We start from the raw sequence: 22,328 nt of genomic DNA, 5'->3' as shown, positions 1-22,328 counted from the left end.
GAACAAATATTGTTAAAATGTTTATACTACCTAAAGCAATCTACAGATTTAATGTAATTCCTATCAAAATACCAAAAATATTTTTCACAGAACTGGAACAAATAATCCTAAAATCTGTATGGAGCCACAAAAGACCCCAAATAGCCAAAGCAATCTTGAAAAAGAAAAAAACAAAACTGAAGGTATCATAATTCCAGACTTCATAGTATAACTTGAAAAAAGCTGTAGTAATCAAAGCAGTATGGTACCAGCACAAAAATAGACACATAGATCAACAGAACATAATAGAAAACTAGAAATAGGGCATCTGGGTGGCTCAGTTCATTGGGCATCTGACTCTTGATTTCCAGGTCACGATTCTCATGGTTCTGAGTTTGAGCCCTGCATGGGGCTCTGCACTGACAGCACAAGGTCGGCTTGAGATTCTCTCTCCCTTCTCTCTCTCTCTGCCCCTTCCCTGCTCTCCTGTTCTCTCTCTCTCAAAAATAAATACATAAATATTAAAAAAGTAAAAGCCAGAAATAAATCCACAATTATATGGTCAATTTGAAAAAAGAGGAAAGAATATGCAATGAGGAAAAGACAGTTTCTTCAACAAATGGTATTGGGAAAACTGGACAGCCACATGCAAAAGAGTGAAACTAGATCACTTTCTTACACCGTACACAAAAATAAATTCAAGATGGACTGAAGAGCTAAATGTGAGACCTGAAATCATAAAAATCCTAGAGGAGAGCACAGGCAGTAATGTCTCTGATATCAACCATAGCAACATTTTTCTAGATATGTCTCCCAAATCAAGGGAAATAAAAGCAAAAATAAATTATTAAAACTACATCAAAATGAAAGTCTTCTGCACAGCAAAGGAAACAATCAACAAAACTAAAAGGCAACTACTGAATGGATGAAGGGTTTGTACTCCAAATACATAAAGAACTGATATAATTCAACACTCAAAAACAAATAATCCAGGGGCGCCTGGGTGGCACAGTCGGCTAAGCGTCCGACTTCAGCCAGGTCACGATCTCACGGTCTGTGAGTTCGAGCCCCGCGTCAGGCTCTGGGCTGATGGCTCGGAGCCTGGAGCCTGTTTCTGATTCTGTATCTCCCTCTCTCTCTGCCCCTCCCCCGTTCATGCTCTGTCTCTGTCTGTCCCAAAAATAAATAAAAACGTTGAAAAAAAAATTAAAAAAAAAAATAATCCAACTTAAAAACAGGAAGAAGAAATGAACAGACATTTTTCCAAAGAAGATACATCGATGACCAACAGACACATGAAAAGATGCTCAACATCACTAATCATCAGGGAAATGCAAATCATAACTACAATGAGATATCACCTCATACCTGTCAGAATGGCTAAAATCAACAACACAAGAAACAAGTGTTGGTGAGGATGTACAGAAATGGGAATTCTCATGCACTGTTGGTGAGAATGCAAAATGGTACAGCCTCTGTGAAAAACAGTAACGAGTTTCCTCAAAAAGTTAAAAATAGAACTACTCTATGATCCAGTAATTGCACTACTAGGTATTTACCAAAAAAATAAAAATAATAATTCAAACAGATACATGCACCCCTATGTTTATTATAGCATGATTTACAATGGCCAAATTATGGTAGCAGCCCAAATATTAATTCATAGGTGAATGGATAAGTAAGTGGTGTATACAATGTAATATTATTCAGCTATTAAAAAGAATGAAATCTTGCCATTTGCAATGACATGGATAGAGCTAGACAGGATAATGCTAAGCAAAATAAGTCAGTCAGAGAGTCAAATATGATTTCATTCATATGTGGAATTTAGAAAAACAAATGAGCAAAGGGAAAAAAGAGAGGGAGACAAACCAAGAAATGAATCCTTAACTATAGAGAACACACTCATGGTTATCAGAGGGGAGGTGGGTGAGGGGATGGGTGAAATAGGTGATGGGGATTAAAGAGTACACAAATCATGAAGAGCACTGAGTAATGTATAGAATTTTTGAATCACTATATTATACACTGAAACTAATAGAACACTGTTGATTCTACTGGAATTAAAATTTAAAAACTCAATAAAGGTTAAAAAGAAAGAAAGAAAGAAAGAAATTAGAAAAACAGATTGTCCGGGGCGCCTGGGTGGCTCAGTCGGTTAAGCGGCCGACTTTGGCTCAGGTCATGATCTCACAGTCCGTGAGTTCGAACCCCGCGTCGGGCTCTGTGCTGACAGCTCGGAGCCTGGAGCCTGTTTCACATTCTGTGCCTCCTTCTCTCTCTGACCCTCCCCTGTTCATGCTCTGTCTGTCTCTGTCTCAAAAATAAATAAACATTAAAAAAAATTAAAACAAACAAACAAACAAAAACAGATTGTCCTTGTGTATTTAAAATTGATTCTTTTTCCCTCCCCACTATAGGAAAAATGAGGTGATCTTTCTCTCATATTTTCTGTAGGAACCTGATCAAGTTCTTGGAGGTAAATCTAACAATGTTGTGGTTCCATGCGACTGACTCTCCCCGGAGTTTTTAAATCTGAGAGTTGTCCATGCTGAGTTTCTAGAAGTTTGTCAATTATAGTTCAGATTTTTCTACCCTTGACATGAAACCCTATATTAGCCTGTTTCTCTAACGGTTGGGAGCAGTAGTTTTCTCTATGTCTTCCCCTCCCTTACAGATCAAAGAGTGTTGATGATTTTCAATCTATTTAGCCTTTTTACATCTTGTTAGGATGAAGTGACTACTTCCAAGCTTCTTAAATGTGGAACTGGAAACCAGAGGTGTATTTTATTTGATTTAATATTACTGTAACAGGCATTATATTCATATTTTTATTTTCATGTAAATTGTTGTCGATGTGGAAGAACAAAGCTGATTTTTAATGTTGAAAGAAGGAAAATAATCTTAAAATAAAGGGCCAAATTGCAAGAAGTAGTGGTAAGCCAAGAAAATTATAGAATTCTTTCATATCAAGGTGAATCTAAACAAATTCTGTGTGCAATAATATTATAATATTGTCAATGTATGAGGCTAAAGAAAAAGAAGTAAACACTGGGTATATTTAAGTTGGTACAGTAATGATCTAAATTAGTTTGTGCTAAGATCCTTGAGTGTTCAGGAGAAAGAAAAAAAATCATCTAAATTAAAATAGCCAATTCTCGGGGCGCCTGGGTGGCTCAGTCGGTTAAGCGGCCGACTTCGACTCAGGTCATGATCTCACAGTTGGTGGGTTCGAGCCCCGCGTTGGGCTCTGTGCTGACAACTCAGAGCCTGGAGTCTGTTTCAGATTCTGTGTCTCCCTCGCTCTCTGACCCTCCCCCATTAGTGCTCTGTATCCATCTCAAAAATAAATAAACATTTAAAAAAAAATTAAATAGCCAATTCTCCACATATTGATCTATAGACTTAACACAGTTTCAGTATAAATACCAATAGACATCTTAGCAAGCCAATTCTAAAATGTTTATGGAAAATCAATAATTCATTAATAGCTAAGATACTTCTGAAGAAAACAATAAAGGTGAGGTTTACCTTACCTGATATAAGTACACAATAAACATTTGTATTAAGAAAGGGTAATAATGATACAAAATAGACAAACAGTCCAGTGAACAGAATATAGAGCCCAGCATCCCAGAATACCCCTTCCCTCAATATGTGGAAATTTGAGAGAGACAGCATTATAGACAAGTAAAGAAAGAATAAGCTAGTCAATAAGTGAAACTGAAATAAAATAAATTAGATCTCTCTTTAACATCATACACAAAAATAAATTCCAAGTGAACTAAAGGCTTAAATGTAAAAGATTAAACTTTAAAACATTCATAGTAAAGTTACAAGAGAATATAAAGGCATCAAAGGATTCTTAAGACCTAAAAATGCATGAACTATAAAAATAAAAGTAGTCCAGTGAATTTACTCTCCTACAAATAGGCTTTGGATTATCCAGTTTTTGTTTTTGCTTTTACTTTTATAAACAATGAAGCTATGAATATATTCAGAGACTGGACTACTTTACAGCAATGAAAATGAACTGATGAATTAACATGAAAAAAATCTCAAAACTACAATGTTAACTTCAAAAAAAACAAGTAGCAAAAATAATGTGACTTGTGCCATATGTAAAACACATAAAGCTAAACCATATGTTGTTTAGGGATAAATATACCTGTGGTAAAAAATATAAGGAAAGTCAAGAAGACTGTAAAAACATATATTTAGGATGTGATGACCTCCAGGGAGAAAGGAGGAAATGACAGGGGAGAGCACACAAAGACATTCAAAGTTCTGTTTTTTAATCTGAGTGGTAGTATATATGTGTTCATTTTATTAATCTTATCCAAAAGCTATATATTTAATATTAATTCACTCATTTAATATAAAATATTTTTTTAATTTTTACAGTAAATATTTCTGCTGTGATGAAATTCTTTAGATTTCCCAGAAGCATCTCAGTAGTTGAGTTCTGATTCTTCTACAGTTAAAAACATTTGATTTGAATAAAATTCAATTAATATATATTAAAATACATTTAACAATTAAGTGGCATGTAAATATACAACATTTTAAGAACTGCTTTTAGGGGTGCCTGGGTGACTCAGTCGGTGAAGTGTCCTACTTCAAATCAGGTCATGACCTCACCGTTAGTGAGTTCCAGCCCCACATGGGGCTCTGCGCTGTCAGTAGAAAGCCTACTTCAGATCCTCTGTCCCCCTCTCTCTCTGTCCCTCCCCCGCTTGCATGTGAGCGCACATGCCTCTCTCTCTCTCTCTCTCAAAAGTAAACATTAAAAAAAAAGAACTGCTTTTAGCTATCTAAATTTCTCAATGCTAAAAATAATGTGTTGAACTCTTTTAGAAATAAAAGGTAAAGGGTATAAGGCCTTATTAATATCTTAAGTTTTGCTGTTGAATTGATTTGTAAAAGAAGAAGATTTGTATGACTCCTATCACAAGGACTTTTAGCATTTATTTTGAGAATGCCTTCACATAAGTGAGGATATGTTGATTAAAATAATACGACTTCTGGGGCGCCTGGGTGGCGCAGTCGGTTAAGCGTCCGACTTCAGCCAGGTCACGATCTCGCGGTCCGTGAGTTCGAGCCCCGCGTCGGGCTCTGGGCTCATGGCTCAGAGCCTGGGGCCTGTTTCAGATTCTGTGTCTCCCTCTCTCTCTGCCCCTCCCCCGTTCATGCTCTGTCTCTCTCTGTCCCAAAAATAAAAATAAAACGTTGGAAAAAAAAATTTAAAATAATACGACTTCTAATGATGGATTGTATAGATGTATAATATACATATTGTATACTACTAACTCCATTTTAAAGGTTCTATTTAGCTAATAAACTTAGACATAATTTTATTATTCTTCAGATAACTTATTTCTAATAATAGAGAATTTAAAAAATAATTTGTCTTGCATTTTAAGAGTTTATGATATTCAGTTCATAATTTGTTTGCTTGAAAAAGACTGATTTAAACTTAAAGCAACATGTTTGAAATCATTAAAAGACCACCTCTTACACTCAGAGGGGCCACTTTAGAAAATAGCATTTATCCTTCAGGAATGTTATCCCTATAAGAAGAAATCCAGAAATAACTCAATATAAAAATACCAAGCCCAGGCATTGAAAGGGCATCTCATATGAGACTTTAACATTAGTAGCAGCCTAAAGCTTTACTTATAAGGGATATTTTTATTATAAAATTTATTGTCAAATTGGTTTATATACACAATGGAATACTACTTGGCAATGAGAAAGAATGAAAAACTTATAAGGGATCTTAATACCCAAGTTAGAAATGATATCCAAGCAACTTCTCCCAAGAAATGGATTCTAAGAACTGTTAATCTGTACTTAATAACTCAGTTGTGGAAATCTGATTTGATCTTTAAATAGAAAATGTAAGGAAAGTAATGAAAATCAATCATTTTAATTTAGAGGTGGGAAATATTTGTTTCAGTCATTGATTATTCTACCACAATGAACTTCTGAAAAAGCAGAGTACAAAGTCAACAGATTGAGTTCATTTCAATTAAATGCCTAAAATTAGCCAAAACTTAAGAACTGTTTCGTGTTCATGTCCAAAGACCAAAGTAAAGTTTAAAATCCTTTGGAATTAAAGAAACCCTGTTTTTTTTTTTTTTTTAGAAATCTGAAGGAATTTAGTTTTTATCAGGCCAACTTATTTTTAAACAGCAATTACATAAACAAGAATGTGGCAAATTTATAGATGTTATCTAATAAAATGTATAATGTAGAAGACAAAACTGCAATATAGATAGAAAAACTTTAAAAATAATGTGTGTCATATTTAAGACTAGAAAAAAGAATAGGAGGAAAACAGTGTAGCTTTATTTCTTACTGAATAAAACATTTTAGGCTAGTTCTTTCACTGAAAAAAATTAATTCAGTGCCTAACACAGTCATTTCCCAAACTGGTATTTTAATACATACAGAGAATATATATATGAAACTACATACATCCATATAAGTAATATGTTAATCCCCAAAGCTAATAGTTAATCATAATATCGTTAGGATACACTGCATTAGTAACTAAGTTTCTATTAATTATACATTAAAACCCCATTATTATAGATTTGATTTGATTTTTGAATCATGGTCATATAAGCAGATGTTTTATCCTCAGTTTGATGAGGACATAATATCTTTATAAGTGACTTGAGTGTAAGAAAATATTTAACTTAAGGAAATAGATTATTATACACCCAATTGCTAATAACACATTGTCTGTATCTATTTAATGCTGCAGAGCCTCTGGTATCCTAACAGAAGATTTACTTATTCAATTGATAGAAATTTGTTTCTTCAGATATTTTATATAATCATTATTAACTAATGAGGTTTTAATTTTTGCACTTGTTAATGTAGACAAAATAAGAACAAGGAATTGGATCTATTATTCCTAGAAATGAAGTAAATGACAGAAAAAAATTTTGAAAGAAGTTAATCTTAAAACGAAACTCATATGCATGCATGAATATATGTTAAAATAAACCTATCGTATTTGAGGGTGAAAATAAATCTAACTGATTAAAGATTTCCATGTCAAAGCTCAGAGCCTGGAGCCTGTTTGGGATTCTGTATCTCCCTCTCTCTCTGCCCTTCCCCCATTTGTGCTCTGTCTCTCTCTGTCTGTCAAAAATAAATAAACATAAAAATTAAAAAAAAAAGATTTCCATGTCAAGCGAATATTTCTTCAAAGAATAAATCTCCAGTCTTAAAGCTGAAATATTTTGTCATTTATTATCTAGCTATGAATATAACTTAACTTTAAAACATCTACAACAAAAAAACAATAGAGAAGAGCATATCACTGTTACAAGTTTCAAAGGACTGAATTTTAAGGCAGACCTTTTGAAAGCATGCTGAATGTTTCATATTTGATACTGTATTATCCCCATAAGATCTAGCTAGGAGGCAAGGTTACTCTACCATGATGCCAGCTGGTAAATATTTGACATTGGAGTCTCTTAGGACCAAAGGCAGTGAATATATACCATCAGCAGTGTTGTGTTTGAGACCAAAGGGAACTGATTGAGAAAGATACCCATAGAGACCACTGGCTGCTAAGAAGGATACGATCAGTGCCAGGAAAGAGCACTGCACCTTTTATCATTTCTCCCATGATGCACCCTACTGACCACATGTCAACTGAAAACAAAAATGAAATGAAGATAAACAAGAAGATAGGAATAGAACAGCAAATAAATGAAAACACTTGGTTACTCATGCGATAGAGCAATGGTCTGACCTTTTACTGACTGGCTAAGAGGCCAGTCTTAAGATCATTAGTGTTTTAAAACATTGAAGTGGGAAGAACACAAGTCAGGGCCCTCTCTGCTATGCAACTGAATTAACTCAATACTACTTAATGTATGATAATATTACTTTGCAATTATAATTCAATGATTAATTTAGTTTCTGATTTAAAAGGTCTAATTTGCATTCATCTCCTAGAATCCTACTTATTCGTATTGTAAATTATTCTAGATTGTGTTAATATGGGAAACATGCAAACTGGTTTCTTTTTTATTCTTTCATATACCATATTTGAAAAAAAAAAGCTGAGCTGCCAGCAACCTCAAAAGAAAGGGTTTCTTTTACAAAACACATTTACTCTTATTTATAAATATGAATAAATATCCAGAAGCAAAATGCCAGTTCAAGAATGAATATTTCTAAATATGCTGGCTCGGTTTCATTGACTCCCATCAAAGGGGCATGTTTCTAAACAGGAAGTCTTGTCTTATTCTTATACACATGGTTGCTTTATAATGGTAAGAAACACTGGCTTTCAAAACAGGATGGTTCCACAAGAAATCAACAACATGATTTAAGTGCTGACACTGCTGAGACTATGAATCCAAAGAAACCTGGAATTCAAGGTGAAATTATGATGGTTTCTCTCCTATTGCCAGTTATCATCCAGAACTTAAAACCCATAAGCCGGGACAGAGGGTACACAGGGAGGGGCAAAATGGGAAAAGGCGAAGCAAGACAGTAAAATCTCTTTCTTTAACCATACTTGGTTACTCACGTGTTCCTACTGAAAAGTCAGAAGGAGAGATAGGTCATTCTTAAGGGGGAAAATAACCTAGAGGAATAAGGGATGATGAGGGGGAGCAAATAGGGAAGGGCATTAAAATAGCAGTACACTATAATTTTGCTCCACTTACTCTTCAAATTACATTTTGCAATTTGGCAGTGACCTAAAAGAATTCCTCATGAGATTCTTTCCAATGTGAAAATCTCACTCAGGTTAAACTCAAAGTTTCCATTGTTTGACTTAACACCTAAACGGAGTGATCACTGCAAAGAAATGGTTACAGATTTGAAGGTGATAAGCATACCAAGAGAAGCAAATTTGTTTTGCTTCCATTTTAGGAAAGCAAGTGACATGCAAAAATATCAGGGAAAGATAGAGCAAACAGTTGTGCATCCCTTTATCATTAATGCATTTGTAATTATGGATAATTATCCATCTCACAAGAGGTTGGTATTGTGAGAATCTTTGATTAAAGAAAAAAAGAAAAAGGTGTCTGAAAATGAATTTGTTTTGGAATTGCAAGTATTCTTATCATACTGTCCAAAGTGACCAGTCTAAGTTGCTATTTACATTATATCTATTTGTATAGATATTGTGGAAGACACAGACAAAAAAACAGAGAGAGCTAATAAACTCAATAAGCAGGATTTTCTCTTGCCTGCATCCATTTAAACACTTGGAAAAAGTGGCTTCTGCCACAAACAGAATCTGAGAGTATCTATCTAGGAGTTAGAAAACATCTATTTTTATTTTTTATTTAATGCAAAAAAAATCTCTTCTATATTATCTCATTTTTTTTTTCTTCTGCAGAACCAATTCCATTGCTCTTTTAACTCTATTACCTTGGTCAAGTTACTTCAGTCTCTAAATATAAATTTCATCCTCTAAAATGCAGATGGTAAATAGTATTTATCATGTAGAATTTTTTAAAAGACTTGAAAGGATTATGCCTGGTAAAGATCCTTCTACATTGCCTGGTACATGGTAAGTATGACTTATATACTGTAATTAAATATATTCTGGAAAGGTTTATTTATTTAATATTTATTTAATATTATATTTAGATGTAATAAAGAAATCTTTCCAAGGATCACCCACCATTCACTGGGTGATCCTTTCACTCTTAAAACCACTTGGAAAAGCATTCCACATACTTAATCACAGCTGATTCTATGGAACTTCTTTCCATTATTGAAATAGCAATTACCCTGCTTCCTCATCTAAATAACCATCTTAAATTATGTTAATATAGCCTATGATCCTTGACCACTGTTCTCCTAAAACTGGCAAATTTTTATCTTTCAGACTAAAATCCCTTGATTTTTCACCTCCTCATATATGCCTTTAAACAACAGCAATAACCGTAACAACAGGTGATCGAAATGGAATCTTAAGTCCTTGTGTTGCTTCAGTTTCAAGTGGTTCTAGACAGTTGTTGGTTTAATAACTGGTATCAATAACTGGTATATCTCCCAGTTCTTCTTTGTGTGGTTTTGCTATATCTAGATATTTCAAAGTAAAAGAAGACCATCTTTGGAAATTTATCTTTATGTCAGAATCCAAAATACAGTTAATAGACCATAAAGCTTGTCATAAAAATAACGCAGAGATACAAACTTTAGATACGAACTATCGATTAATATAATGAATTCTATTTTCTCTATTTTAAAGTATCTTTTCTGAGTAACAATACCGTAGAGATTTTTCCAATTTCCATTCCCATTTAACTTTACTCGCTATTCATTATTCTTACAGATTATCCATGTTTATGCCACCTAAGTTCTAAGCTTTGTGTCTAGAAATGATAAGCTTTATTACTATGAATTACAAAAGTATTATATATGCACATGAATTTATATGGATTTTTATACACTGAAGATACGATTATTTCTCAAGATAAAGTCCTTGCATCAGATTTTGTGAATTATTTATCACAACTAAAACAGGAAATAGGTAATAAAAGAAGTTGATACTAAATCTTGTTGGAACGGAGAAGTGGGGGTTGGTGGTAAGCCTTCCCTCAGCTAATATACATAACTACTTATCAAGGAGACTATATTATTTTATGATATTTTCAAGATATTCCATTGAATACTGATTGTACATAGACGTGAGAAGAAATTAGCAAATTCAGTTACTGTAGGATTTTGATGCTGTCTGAGACAGCCTGTATTTGGGTCTCCATAAGAGTTTTATACACTAATGCTGTCCAGTTAGAATTCTCAGCGCTTTCATGAATCTGATTTATTACATTTCCTCTCCCATCATCAGTATTCCCATAGGCAGAAAGCAGATTCATTTGCAATTGTGACATTCAGAAACTGAGTCACTTTCCCTAGAAGGGATGTTAAGTAAGTTTTGGTTTTACTAAATTATGGTGAGAAAATCTAAGTGAGAAAATTTCAAGTGTCATTGTATCATTTGTCAGGCATTAGATTATGCTAAATTATCTCTTTTCTATTCTAGCCAAGAGACAAAAATGATATAACATAAGCCCTGGCAGCTTAAATCTAAATAAAGAAAGCATTATATTGCTATTTCCACATTCTGTCCAATGGCTTGGGTTGTAATCTACAATGAAATATTTTTTGAACTATGTGAATTTCTATCCAGAAACCTGGTAAATGTCTTCCACCTAGGAGATTTTGTGGCTCTGGTAACACAATTGTGAGACCACATTGCTTTTCTCCCTAACCTATTTCTTCACTTAGCATAGGATTCAGAAAATGTGCTTTGATAAATTTTCTTGTAAAGCATACCTCAAAATATAATAGCAAGAAGATTTAATATAATTTTCTAATATGACAGCACCATTTCTTTGAAAAATTTGTTTCAAAAGTTATACGTTTATATATGTAACAAGTGCACATTGGTTTAAACTTCAGTGAAAAGATGGAATTATAAAAACTAAAGAAACATACATATTTTGCACATGTGAATCTGAATAAGAAAAATAACATTTATAGAACGCTAAATATTCAGAAATCAAAACAAGATTTTTTCTTTGAGTCTACCCATTCAACTTGCTTTTCTTGTTTTATAACTTCTGTGTCATAATATAATTAATTTTTAACCATTATTTAAAACATTTTGTATTCCTGGCTGGCTTTTTTTACAAAACAGAAAAAAAGCCATTGAAACTTATCATAAAGGAGAAGACTTTAGCTTTATATTAAATCATAAACCAAGCTATAGGCTAAAAGACTTATAAGATATTTCCCATAAAAAGATTGAATAATTTTTTACTGTACCAAAATATTTTAAATGTCATCTTTCAAAATCCATGTAATTCTGTAGTGTATATAAATAAGTAATTCAAAGATATCCTAATTTTGAAAAAAAAATGTCTTTTTCTTTAAGTTTTTCATGTTCTAATCAACAAATAGTAAATGCTGGCTCCAAATGTCTCACATGCTCACCAATGTAAGTATCCTCACTTCATTCTGTACATCAAGTTACAAAAGTATTTTAGTAAGTAGCAAACTTTTTCTTTCTTTTCATTGTTGTCAAAATTTCACAGATAATTTTGGTTTCTCATCATTTGAGAGAAATTTTATTCTGGGTAGCCTCTTAGTTATTTTCATTTTTAATAGTTTATCTAATTCAATTTGAAGGTTATTTGGGCTGGAGTGTCTCCAAACTAATTAACTTTATAACATAAAAACTGTACTTCTTGGAGCCCCTGGGTGGCTCAGTTGCTTAAGTGTTTGACTTCAGCTCAGGTCACGATCTCATGGTTCATGAGTTTGGGCCCTGCATCAGGCTCTGTGCTGTCAGCGCTGAGCCAGCTTCAGATCCTCCATCCCCCCTCCTCTGCCCCTCCTCCACTTGTGCTGGAGCTCTCCCTCTCTCTCTCTCTCTCTCAAAAATAAAAATATTTTTTAAAATTGTGTTTCTTATCTTTGAAGGTATTTAGAAGTATGTGTCTGTTTGTAAACATCTAATGTTTTTATCACCACAGCAATCCTGTAAGACAGGGAAGGGAAGTATTTTACAAAGTAAATTAAAGTTTAGGGGGTGTCACATGACCAAAGTGAACAGAACTAGATGCCAGTTCTTGGAGCCCTATTCCAGTACGTACTTGACATTCATTTGACTGCAGAAGGCAGAAAGAATGTCCCACACACTGCTCATGGACTCTGTCCTGAGGACCAACAGGGCCCAAGGCAATTTGAATAGAATTTCACAGTAATGACTAAGGAATGTGTTTTATTATTTGTGTAGTTCTTCCCCTTCAATATTTCACAGAACTCTATGTACAGAACTCTGTAGGGGGGTAGGGGGAAAATAACATGCTTTTAAACCTGTCTGTATGCATTTCCGGGAGACAGGGAGCCTCTGGGGGACCGAGCAGTCCTAGTCCCAGGTCCTAGAGGAGCTTTATGAATGCTGGCTCTCAGCAGCCCCTCTCCAAGACATCAAGGAGTGGAGGCCCAGCTCCTCAATTTCTTGCCTTCTGGAAGTCTGTCCTCACTTGCTGCCCCCTTGCAATATATCTCTCTGAACTCCTTTTATGACCTTCATGCCTTATCCTGCCCTCTAGTGGACTCTGGCCTAGTCTCAACTTCCTGGGTGAGAGATTTTCCCCCTGTAACTATGTCCTCCTTCCATCTTTACAGACCACCTCAAGCTCCAGCTCTGACTCTAGTGATTCCTGTCTTACTCAGATTTTTCTCAAAGTAGTAACAATAAAATAGTTGTATAATAATAATCAAATAGTAGTAAAACTAATGGTGAGAATAGATTCTTTCAAACAAGTACGTACAGAGAAATAAAGGTGAAACATCTTATTTTTTCTCATGTTCATGATTATCTGCCATTTGCTTATGGGTATGAAAAAATGGCTGAAGTCTTACATTGCAACTTTACTTAAATCATAAGCCATATCTTGTTTGAGATAATACTGTACCATCTCAATATTAGGTAAAAGATTATAGTAATGTATTAGTTGCAAAAGTTTATTAGAAAGTAAGCATGGTTATTTCAAAGAGGTAAGAAGGATTAAGAATCTCTATCTGCATTAGATGAGTATCATCCACAACCTCTAAGTTTTATTCACTTTACTTTCATTATTCCTAATTTTCATGTTCACATTTAGAAAAGATATGACATTCATTAAGTTTGAGGATGTTTTCTTTATTTATTCAAATACACTTTTGGCAAATCATTTATCTGTGCCTTAATAACCTGGCTCCTTGGCAAGTCTATATGTACATCCTTTTCATTCTAATTGGAATTTCTCATATCTTCATAGGGAAAAGCAAAGGGGTCTATTTTAGCAATCAGATCTGGCATCATTTGGAGATAATATACTTGAGGTCTAGCAATTTCAAATGAATACAGTGTGCCTATCTTTAATATCATGTAGGTCCAGGAAACTCTGGCCAAGAACTCTAGATGAAGGACTTCACAGGCCTTGCTCAAAGAAGGTGTGGCCATTTGAAGAAGAATGGAAGAAAAAAGGTAAAAAGAATATATCTAAGAGAAGTAGGCTTAAGGAAAGAATTTGTAGTATATGAAAACTCTATCAGTGTTATGAGACTTCAGTAATCAAAAACACCGCATGCCCTGCTTGGGGTTTGGGGTGGGTGAGGGAATCAGTGACTAAATATCCCTTAAAAAAATTATGAGAAAAATCAACCTTACTATCTACTATTGTTAAAAGAGACAAAATCTGAATGAAATGTAAAGTCGTTGACAACCTCTTTTATGATTGTTGGACTCTTAAAGAAAATAATGGACCTCATATATTTACTGCTAACTCAAAATTTATCATGGGCCTAAGACTTTTTAGTAATACTATATATTATGTCAATAAATATGCTATTAAATAGGTTTTAATCATAACACTGTAATAAAAATTGAGTATATAATAGTATGTGTTTGTATAATTAAACTATTAATACATTAAAAACAAATATTTTATAAATGGTCCTTTGGATATTAAAAAATAGCAAATTAACAGAAAAGGAAATATGTATGTATGTATGTAATGTATTTGTTTTGCCAATACTTAAATAATTAAGAAACTACCCTGTGATATAACCTGGATCATATCAATAGCCAAGAAATGTACACAGTGTTTCTCAAAATGCAAATACAGTTTTAATTTAGGCATATAGCTAAAACTTCAGTCATCAATGATAATTTCATAAGATTTCCCAGTTTGTCAAGGTGTTTTACTATTTTTGTCATAGGTTCAGATAAAGACAAGGAACGTTAAAAAGTTCTGTGGAGAGAGGGGAATAATGATTATGATTATAGAATATTACCATATAATTTTTCAGCCTCAGAGAAATTTAATAAAAATTACTCTGAATAATTATAAGGGAAAGTCAAAGGAACTTATGATTGCTTTGTTTTTAAGTCTCTGAAAAATCTTAGAAGTAGTCAATTAGCCTATACTAAGCTTTGATATTACTTCCAGTAAGTGCTGGATTCTTTCAATATGCTAAAATACTGGTAAGATTCTTCTCTCCATAATTACTCCATCAACCCCCAAATGTGTATCTAATCACCATGGTTAGTGAAGTTAATTCAATGCTCTGATCTCTCAATTGTTGGTGGGAAACTCTAATCATAAAATTATAATAACTTCATGTAAAGATTAATGAAACAATTCCACTCAAAAATACAGAGCACATGTAATCCACTGTTTAATAGAGATACTACAGTTTAGTTTAATTTTTAAATGTCTTCATGACTTCAGACATTAAATTATAATTTTAATTATAGGTAAAATGAACTAAGGATTTAAATACAAATGGAAACATTTCTAGAAAGATGGCAGTTCTTCTAACACGTTTTATCTGTAAATTATTTACTCATATTTAAGTAAAATTTAACTTAGCAAGATGTTTTCCACTATAAATGTCTTCATGTAACTTTTCCATTGACTTTTAGGTCTGTATGCAGGCTCATTATCACATAGGGCAGTAGGCTATCAAAGACCATTATTTTATATGATCATCACTGAGATAAAGGAATACAGAATGCAAATCCTTATAATGTAAATTTTTATGTTGGAATTTATTCAATTTCTAGGATCACTTTTATCAAGGATATATATTTTATGTATTGATTTTAGCACAATTTACTGTCAGTTCCAAATATTTTCCTGAAACAAACTATAATAAAGGGAAAAAAGATCTCCAAGAAAATAATTATTGGAAGAATACAGAATTATCAATATGGTGCTATTATCTTTGTTTGCTTCTTTTTCTGAAGGATATCTTGGGTTAGAAAATGTTTTGACTTTTTCTAATTGTATTGGCTTTTAAATTTAATACTGGTAAAAGAGGAGAAAAGCAATCCTGATAAATGCCTGGAGAGCTATATTAGATCTCAGAGCACCAAGCCACATGGAAATCAAGTGACCCATAACAACAATGTCATGTGGAAATGAGATATTTTGTGACTTATCTTCCACTAACTAGGGCATTATAAAGATGTAGCTGTGCAACTTCACTTTGTTGTGAAGTTCCCCTTTTTTTGTCTGAAATATACTCCAAAGACGAAAACACATACACATACACACAATCCTACTTTTATATGAAACCAGTACATTTAAATATGAATGTGAATTATAATATTGTTCTCATCAACTACATTGGATATATAATTTATCCTCAAAATATAAATAATTTAAAATAAAATGAAAGTAAAATGAATTATCATTTTAATAATCAATATAAAAATTATTGAGATGTTTCACATGCTTTCTTTTTATATCCTCAAAATCTAGTATGCATTTTGTGTATAAAATATATTTCAAATCAGACTCATCATAATTTAAATACTGAATAGCCACATGTGGCTGCCTATTGGATAGTATAGTCCTAGAAGATGTCATTACTCTTGCCTTATTATTGGAATTTTGAGAATATCTTACTAATATCCAGCAGAATAAATAAATATCTACATAATGAGTGCTCATAGTGGTATAAACTTCTCACTGAGTCAACTAAATATCAGTCATAATCTTACATAATAAAAGAGTTCCTTAATACAGCTTTCTTGTTAACCAAATATAATATTTAATAGTTATGGACCACATGTTTATTGCCAATTTCTAAAACAATTTCATATATAATAATATACTGAACTCAATATTGCATTATCACTGTTAAAACTGGAAATTGTTGTTGTATTTAGATTTGCACTATTGTGTGTTAGCAGGGTATTTCTATATGCATAAAAATATATTCTCTATTAATATGTAAACTTTATTATGTATATATTACAAACACTAATATGTGACTTTGTTAGAGAGTAAACTTTGGGTCATTTTAGAAATATATCAGCTCATTTAATAATTCTAAATCATACATATTTCTCCAAGAAATTCCTATTGTAATCTAGCCCAGAACTCAAGGGTAGAACTTGAATAAACACTGCTTTTTAAAATTCTAAATTTCATTGGAAAAGCGATTATCTGTGTCTCAGTCATATCTCCAAGTCAAGTAAGAGAAGCTTATATTAAACCCAGCTGATCTCTGGCAATTTGAATAACAATTATGGTTTTTAAACGTGGAAGTTCATGTTTTAAGGGGGATATGCTATATTGACCTATTTAAGACTGGATATAGTGTCAAGAGTAATTCAATTCAATGAAACTATAGACAGAAGCTTAGGATATAAACAAGGAGAGAAATTATTATGCCTAAATGTTGAAGAAGCATACAATGATTTTAGGAAAAAGATGGAAAATACTTGCAAAGAGTGACTTCTTTTGCTAGTTACAAAGATATTTTAATAATTTGGGATTTGGTGACCTCTATTATTTATGAAAAAATAGCATTGCTATTTTGAGTTACAAACAAGAAAATAATTTAAAGGAAAAAAAGCCCATTAAAATTTAATTAAAACAAATCATTGCAGTAGGTAATCTTCAGTACTGGTCAGATTATATAAATCATCACTTTTTTTTAAAATCACAAATACACCACTTACCCAACTTTTTGCTTCTATCTTTACTCTCCTGGTAAAATCATTATGTGTTTAAAGGGAGAGAGAACAAAACAGGTAAAGCTGCAGCAAAAGGTACAAGGATACAGTCCCTTCCTGGAAAGAGGATTTTGTGGCGAACCATTTCTCCCATAATGCATCCCACAGACCATATATCCACTAGAACAGGAGAGAGGGAAGTGAAGAAAAGGGAGGAAAGTAAAGTTAACTAAGATCATTGATCTCTGAAGGAGGAGGAAAAAGAACAGTTTCATTAGAAGGTACAATTTTTGTCTCCCCCCAAAAGTTGCCCCAAAATTAAAACCAGCACTGTAATATTACATTAACAATGTTTAGCATGAGAACTCAAATTAATTTTTAAAAATTACTTTATGGGTACCTTAGATTGCCTCTGTAGTACCATAAAAGGGTGATATGGAAAAACAGCAGATAAACGAAAAGTGTCTCCATGGTGGGTGGCGGCTAAAAGCCACCAAGAGGTTTTTTATTATTTGCAGGATATAGAGAAAATAATCTTAAGCAACCTACAGGAGTGGCTGTTTCCATTTTCTATTACACTCAGTTACATGGAATAGGGCAACCAAAAGCCGCTTTTTTGTTCCCTTTGTTTTGTTTGTTTGTTTGTTTGTTTGATTGGTTGGTTGGTTGGTTGGTTCAAAATAAGGTACATGCAAGCACATCCAAGAAACTACGAAATGGTAGGAACCGTTGTTTACAGGCAGAAGTATTGGAATCCCTGGTATTCAGGACTCAGTTTTTCCTTCAGAGGTTATCCTTGTAATAAACATCAGTTTTAGTTTCTATTTGAAGTATTTCAAAAATAAAGATACGATCAATTAGCACATATATAAAGGAGTCATCTGGAAGTAAAGTGAAGAAAAGTATTAAAGGTGTTTAAAAATTGTTTTATTTATTTGTTTGTTTTCTTTATTTCTCAGTTGTCCTAGTTGTTAACAAAACATGCTTCACCTTCTCTTACCAATCTTTACCCTCTTCCAACTTGCTTTTTAGTAAGGATCAAGGGAACTTTGGGGCAAAGACATTAGGCTGAAATGCTCCTTGGGGAAGGAAGGCAGGGTTAGGTGCACAGGATAGCCAGGCATGCCTGATGTAGGAACAAGCGGGTGTTTCTGCATGATAACCTTCCTCTCATATGCAAGAGGGCAGCACAAGGGTGTTAGCTACATCTTCACAAATCTAGAGAAATGAAAAGCTAAGGACGTGACTTGCAACCTTTTCTAGTGAGAGACGGAAAATGGATGAAATTACATGCCATTTGTTCTGCAAAGATCTGGAACACCATCAATAGGCAAATGCAGCCCCTAACGCCAGACCTCTGTAGATCCTTGATTTCTTGAATTTTTTAATTAATTCCCCTTTGACGTTTTACAAGTAACCTGTGAAAAAGGTCTACAAATGTCTTCTTTTCCGAAGAAGTTAGATGTGGTTAGATTATTCCTTGGGAAGAGGACTAGATTTGCCTCTTCCGAGTCAAAAAGTAACAATTCTGCCACTGCTCACCAAAGTGAACCTGACCTTCCTAAGAGCTGACTTTTCCCTTTCTTCTGCACAAGTGCACAAAAGTATTGGCTCTCTTCTAATGTGGAAGTACACAAAGAAATTTGTTTAAACTGGTGACCAGGGAATTTTCATAAAGGTACCCTGTAGCACCTGCACATAAAAATATATAAATAATTATTTTTGTAAAACTTATAAAAATAGACTGCTAGGAATTAAATAGAATAAAACATAAAATAAGCATGAAATGTACATTTAGGATATATATATATATAATCTTAATTTAAAAGAATTTTAATTCCTAAATATATTGGATATATATTTTTAATATGCTACATTACTTATTAGAGATATTCTTTTCAAAATAATATACTGCAATGCATTCTAATAGGTATTTTATAAATCCTTTAATAAAATCAAATTGCAATACATTTTGAGGATTCTACTTTTTCTTTTGAAGTGTTCATGAATACTAGAAGTAACATAAAACTTAATATTTTCTCTCTCTATGATTCAGAATTTGGAATTACTAGGTAATTGCTATCCTAAATATTACTTACAGAGCAGTTTAAAGCATTAAAGAGACTCTTACCTAACTTGAACAATTTGGATTATTCTAAATTGATTATCCAATGAGCATTTGTAAAGATTCTTGCTCCAAGGCTCTTTTTGTCTTCTCCTAGGAGTAGAGCCATCAATCTAAGATAAGCCATAAAGCCAAATAGCTAACTGTAACAGACAGATTTCTTCTTGTTTTCATACTCAAAACTCTGAGTTGAGCTGCAACCCAAACAGCATTTTTTCTCAATATCTACAGCATGTGTGCTAATCTGTATCTGCTTTCAGATGCCATCCACAATTCTTTTTAGCCATAACATTTTAGTGTTCTTGCAGCAAAGCTTACTTTTCAGAAACATCCTTCACATTTTTAATGAATGATTCTTCCTAGTACTGTTTTTAAACACCTCTTAATATGAAAGCTGGCAACCCTATTAAAAATATACATTCATATGCATGAAAAAGAACACTGCCTTTGGCCATCTAAAACATATGCACATTTTCTTCATGGTTTCTGTGACTGCTATGCAGAAGCCTCCTTACCGTTCTCCTTGTAGCCCATTCCCAGAATAACCTCAGGGGCTCTATAATAACGGGTAACCACATAAGGAGTCATCATGAAACTTGTGCCTGCCGTTCTGGCGAGTCCAAAGTCGAGGATTTTCAATGTACAATCAGACTTGACTACAATGTTACTTGGTTTTAAATCCTGACAATAGGAAAAAGAGAAGAAATTAAAAGCCAGAAGCAAATGGAACATATGATCTCTATCTACTCAATCAATATGGCAGTCTTGCAGTAGTATTGATAGGGCCCCCCTTGCCTACAGAGCGCAATATAAAGCAAATGATTAGCTTTTTATATATATTGTTAAGTATCTTCAAAAACTTATTAAACCCAGAAGAGAAGTGTACTATCAATTTTACAGTTTAGGCTCATCTTGGGAAGAGCTCTTAGAATAAATAACATATCATTTATTGTCATCTGTTAGATTTTTCCTTATGGCAACATAAACCTTTCAGCTTATTTTTCATTTCTTGGCCTGACAGAAGAGTGAATCAAGGCAGCTGTCTTTATACTGCCAGCAACAAACTGTGGAAATGAATGGTCTTATTTCAGCTGCACATATGACCTCTGCCAATCAAGGGCCTAGAAAACATGAGGCTTCTCAGAAGCCAACTCTCAATGAGCTGAAACAAAATGCTAAATGAAATCAACTGAAGTATAGCTACAATTTTCTTCTGTACGTTAGTGGACTTTGTGCTAATTCTATAGTCAAAGAAATGAGGAAGTACATTATATTCAACCTACCCCCCGCTACATAAAGAAAACAATCTACAGTTGTTCTCTCTCTTCTCCAAAGGCACTTTAATTATAATTCTGGAGTATGTATTCTTACCCTGTGAATAATTCCAGCAGAGTGGAGGTGCTTGATGCCACACAACATTTGGTATAGCAGGTAAGACATTCGCTCATGGTCTAATTCCATCTGAATCACCTGACACAAGTTGGCATCCATCAGTTCCATTACTAAGTAACTGGGAAGTAAATCCACAAGGTTAGTCCCAAATCACAAGATCCATGAAGTCCTTCAAATAGGTCAGAATCCTCTCCCAAATCTGTAAGTCTTCCAAACTTCTCAGCTCTACCTTTGATTGAATTGAGAACATGAAAACTTTCCAAGTATTACATCTATGTTAGCCATGGTAACTCTACCACGAGGTCACCAGCAGAAGCAGCATTTATTAGTGTGTGGTTCCTACCCATATATTTTCTACCTTCATCTTGTCCTCACGTTTCCCTGAATTCACTGAACTGTTTCTTGAGTATTATGATTAGAACTTTAAAAAAAAAAAGTCAGGGGTCATCTGGGTGGCTTAGTTGGTTAAGTATCTAAATCTTGATTTCAGCTCAGGTCATGATCTCACGGTTTGTGAGATCGAGCCCCGCATTGGGCTCTGCACTGGGCAGGGAGCCGGTGTAGGATTCTCCCTCTCCCTCTTCCTCTGTCCCTCCCCTGTTCATGCATGCATGTGCACAAACACTCTCACTCCCTCAAAAAAAAAAAAAAAAATAGCATCTCCTATTAAATGCAATGTATCTGTGCCAAACAAGACAATGTGTTAAGATTTACTTCCTCTCCTCTGCTAGATAGGTTATTTTTGCACAAAATCAAAGGCACCACAAAAAATAGAAATAAAGATTTAAAAATTATTTTTATCATATCCCTTTTCTTGATATTTCTCAAAGTGAATAGACTTATTCCAGAAAGTTCACAGAATCAATTAATAATAAAAAATACATAATAAATAATAAATCTTCTCTGATTGAACCAAGAACATAGAACAACAAAGCACAAGTGCCAAAAGGCCAAAAAGAAGCAGAAGTATCTTTCCAGGAAGGAACACCAGAAACAGAACCTTCTGTTCTATCACTGGATCCCTTTCATTTGCTGTCAGCTCTTATTTCCCTTTAATCTCTACAAGAGATTTCATCCACTGATGTATGTCAATTTCCCTTGAGTTATATAAGTGCTATGCTCATCCTTCCTTCATGAGTTTTGTTACTTACACATCCTGGAACTCCTCCAGTGTTTTCTGGGGTGTGAAGACATTTAATAAACTAATAATCTGGAAAAGAAATAGTAGAAGGGACAGAGGAAAGAGAGAAAGAAAAAGGGAAAGATTGAATTATTTAAAAAGCATACTGAAACAAGTATTTAATCCAACTCAAAGTC

General features: G+C 33.6%; 1 protein-coding gene across 10 annotated transcripts in view; it reads right to left on the bottom strand.

Moving 5' to 3' along the window:
* Positions 1-22,328, bottom strand: part of MAPK10 (mitogen-activated protein kinase 10) — a 342,250-nt gene that overhangs the window by 58,945 nt on the left and 260,977 nt on the right. For 9 of the 10 annotated variants that reach the window (XM_032592947.1, XM_030313501.1, XM_030313497.1 and 6 more), the window contains 4 exons: positions 22,163-22,221; positions 20,991-21,129; positions 20,135-20,300; positions 17,603-17,674 (listed from right to left, as the gene is read on the bottom strand). In XM_032592947.1, the coding sequence (XP_032448838.1) occupies positions 17,603-17,674; positions 20,135-20,300; positions 20,991-21,129; positions 22,163-22,221 (436 nt within the window). Of the gene's footprint in view, positions 1-7,581; positions 7,654-17,602; positions 17,675-20,134; positions 20,301-20,990; positions 21,130-22,162; positions 22,222-22,328 lie in introns of all 10 variants that reach the window. The other variant, XM_030313509.1, reaches the window with a different exon arrangement.

The sequence above is a fragment of the Lynx canadensis genome, chromosome B1, assembly GCF_007474595.2.
Source record: "Lynx canadensis isolate LIC74 chromosome B1, mLynCan4.pri.v2, whole genome shotgun sequence".
In the NCBI taxonomy this organism is placed as follows: domain Eukaryota; kingdom Metazoa; phylum Chordata; class Mammalia; order Carnivora; family Felidae; genus Lynx; species Lynx canadensis.
Note: the sequence above shows the minus strand (reverse complement) of the source record. Positions and strands in the feature narration are given on the sequence as shown.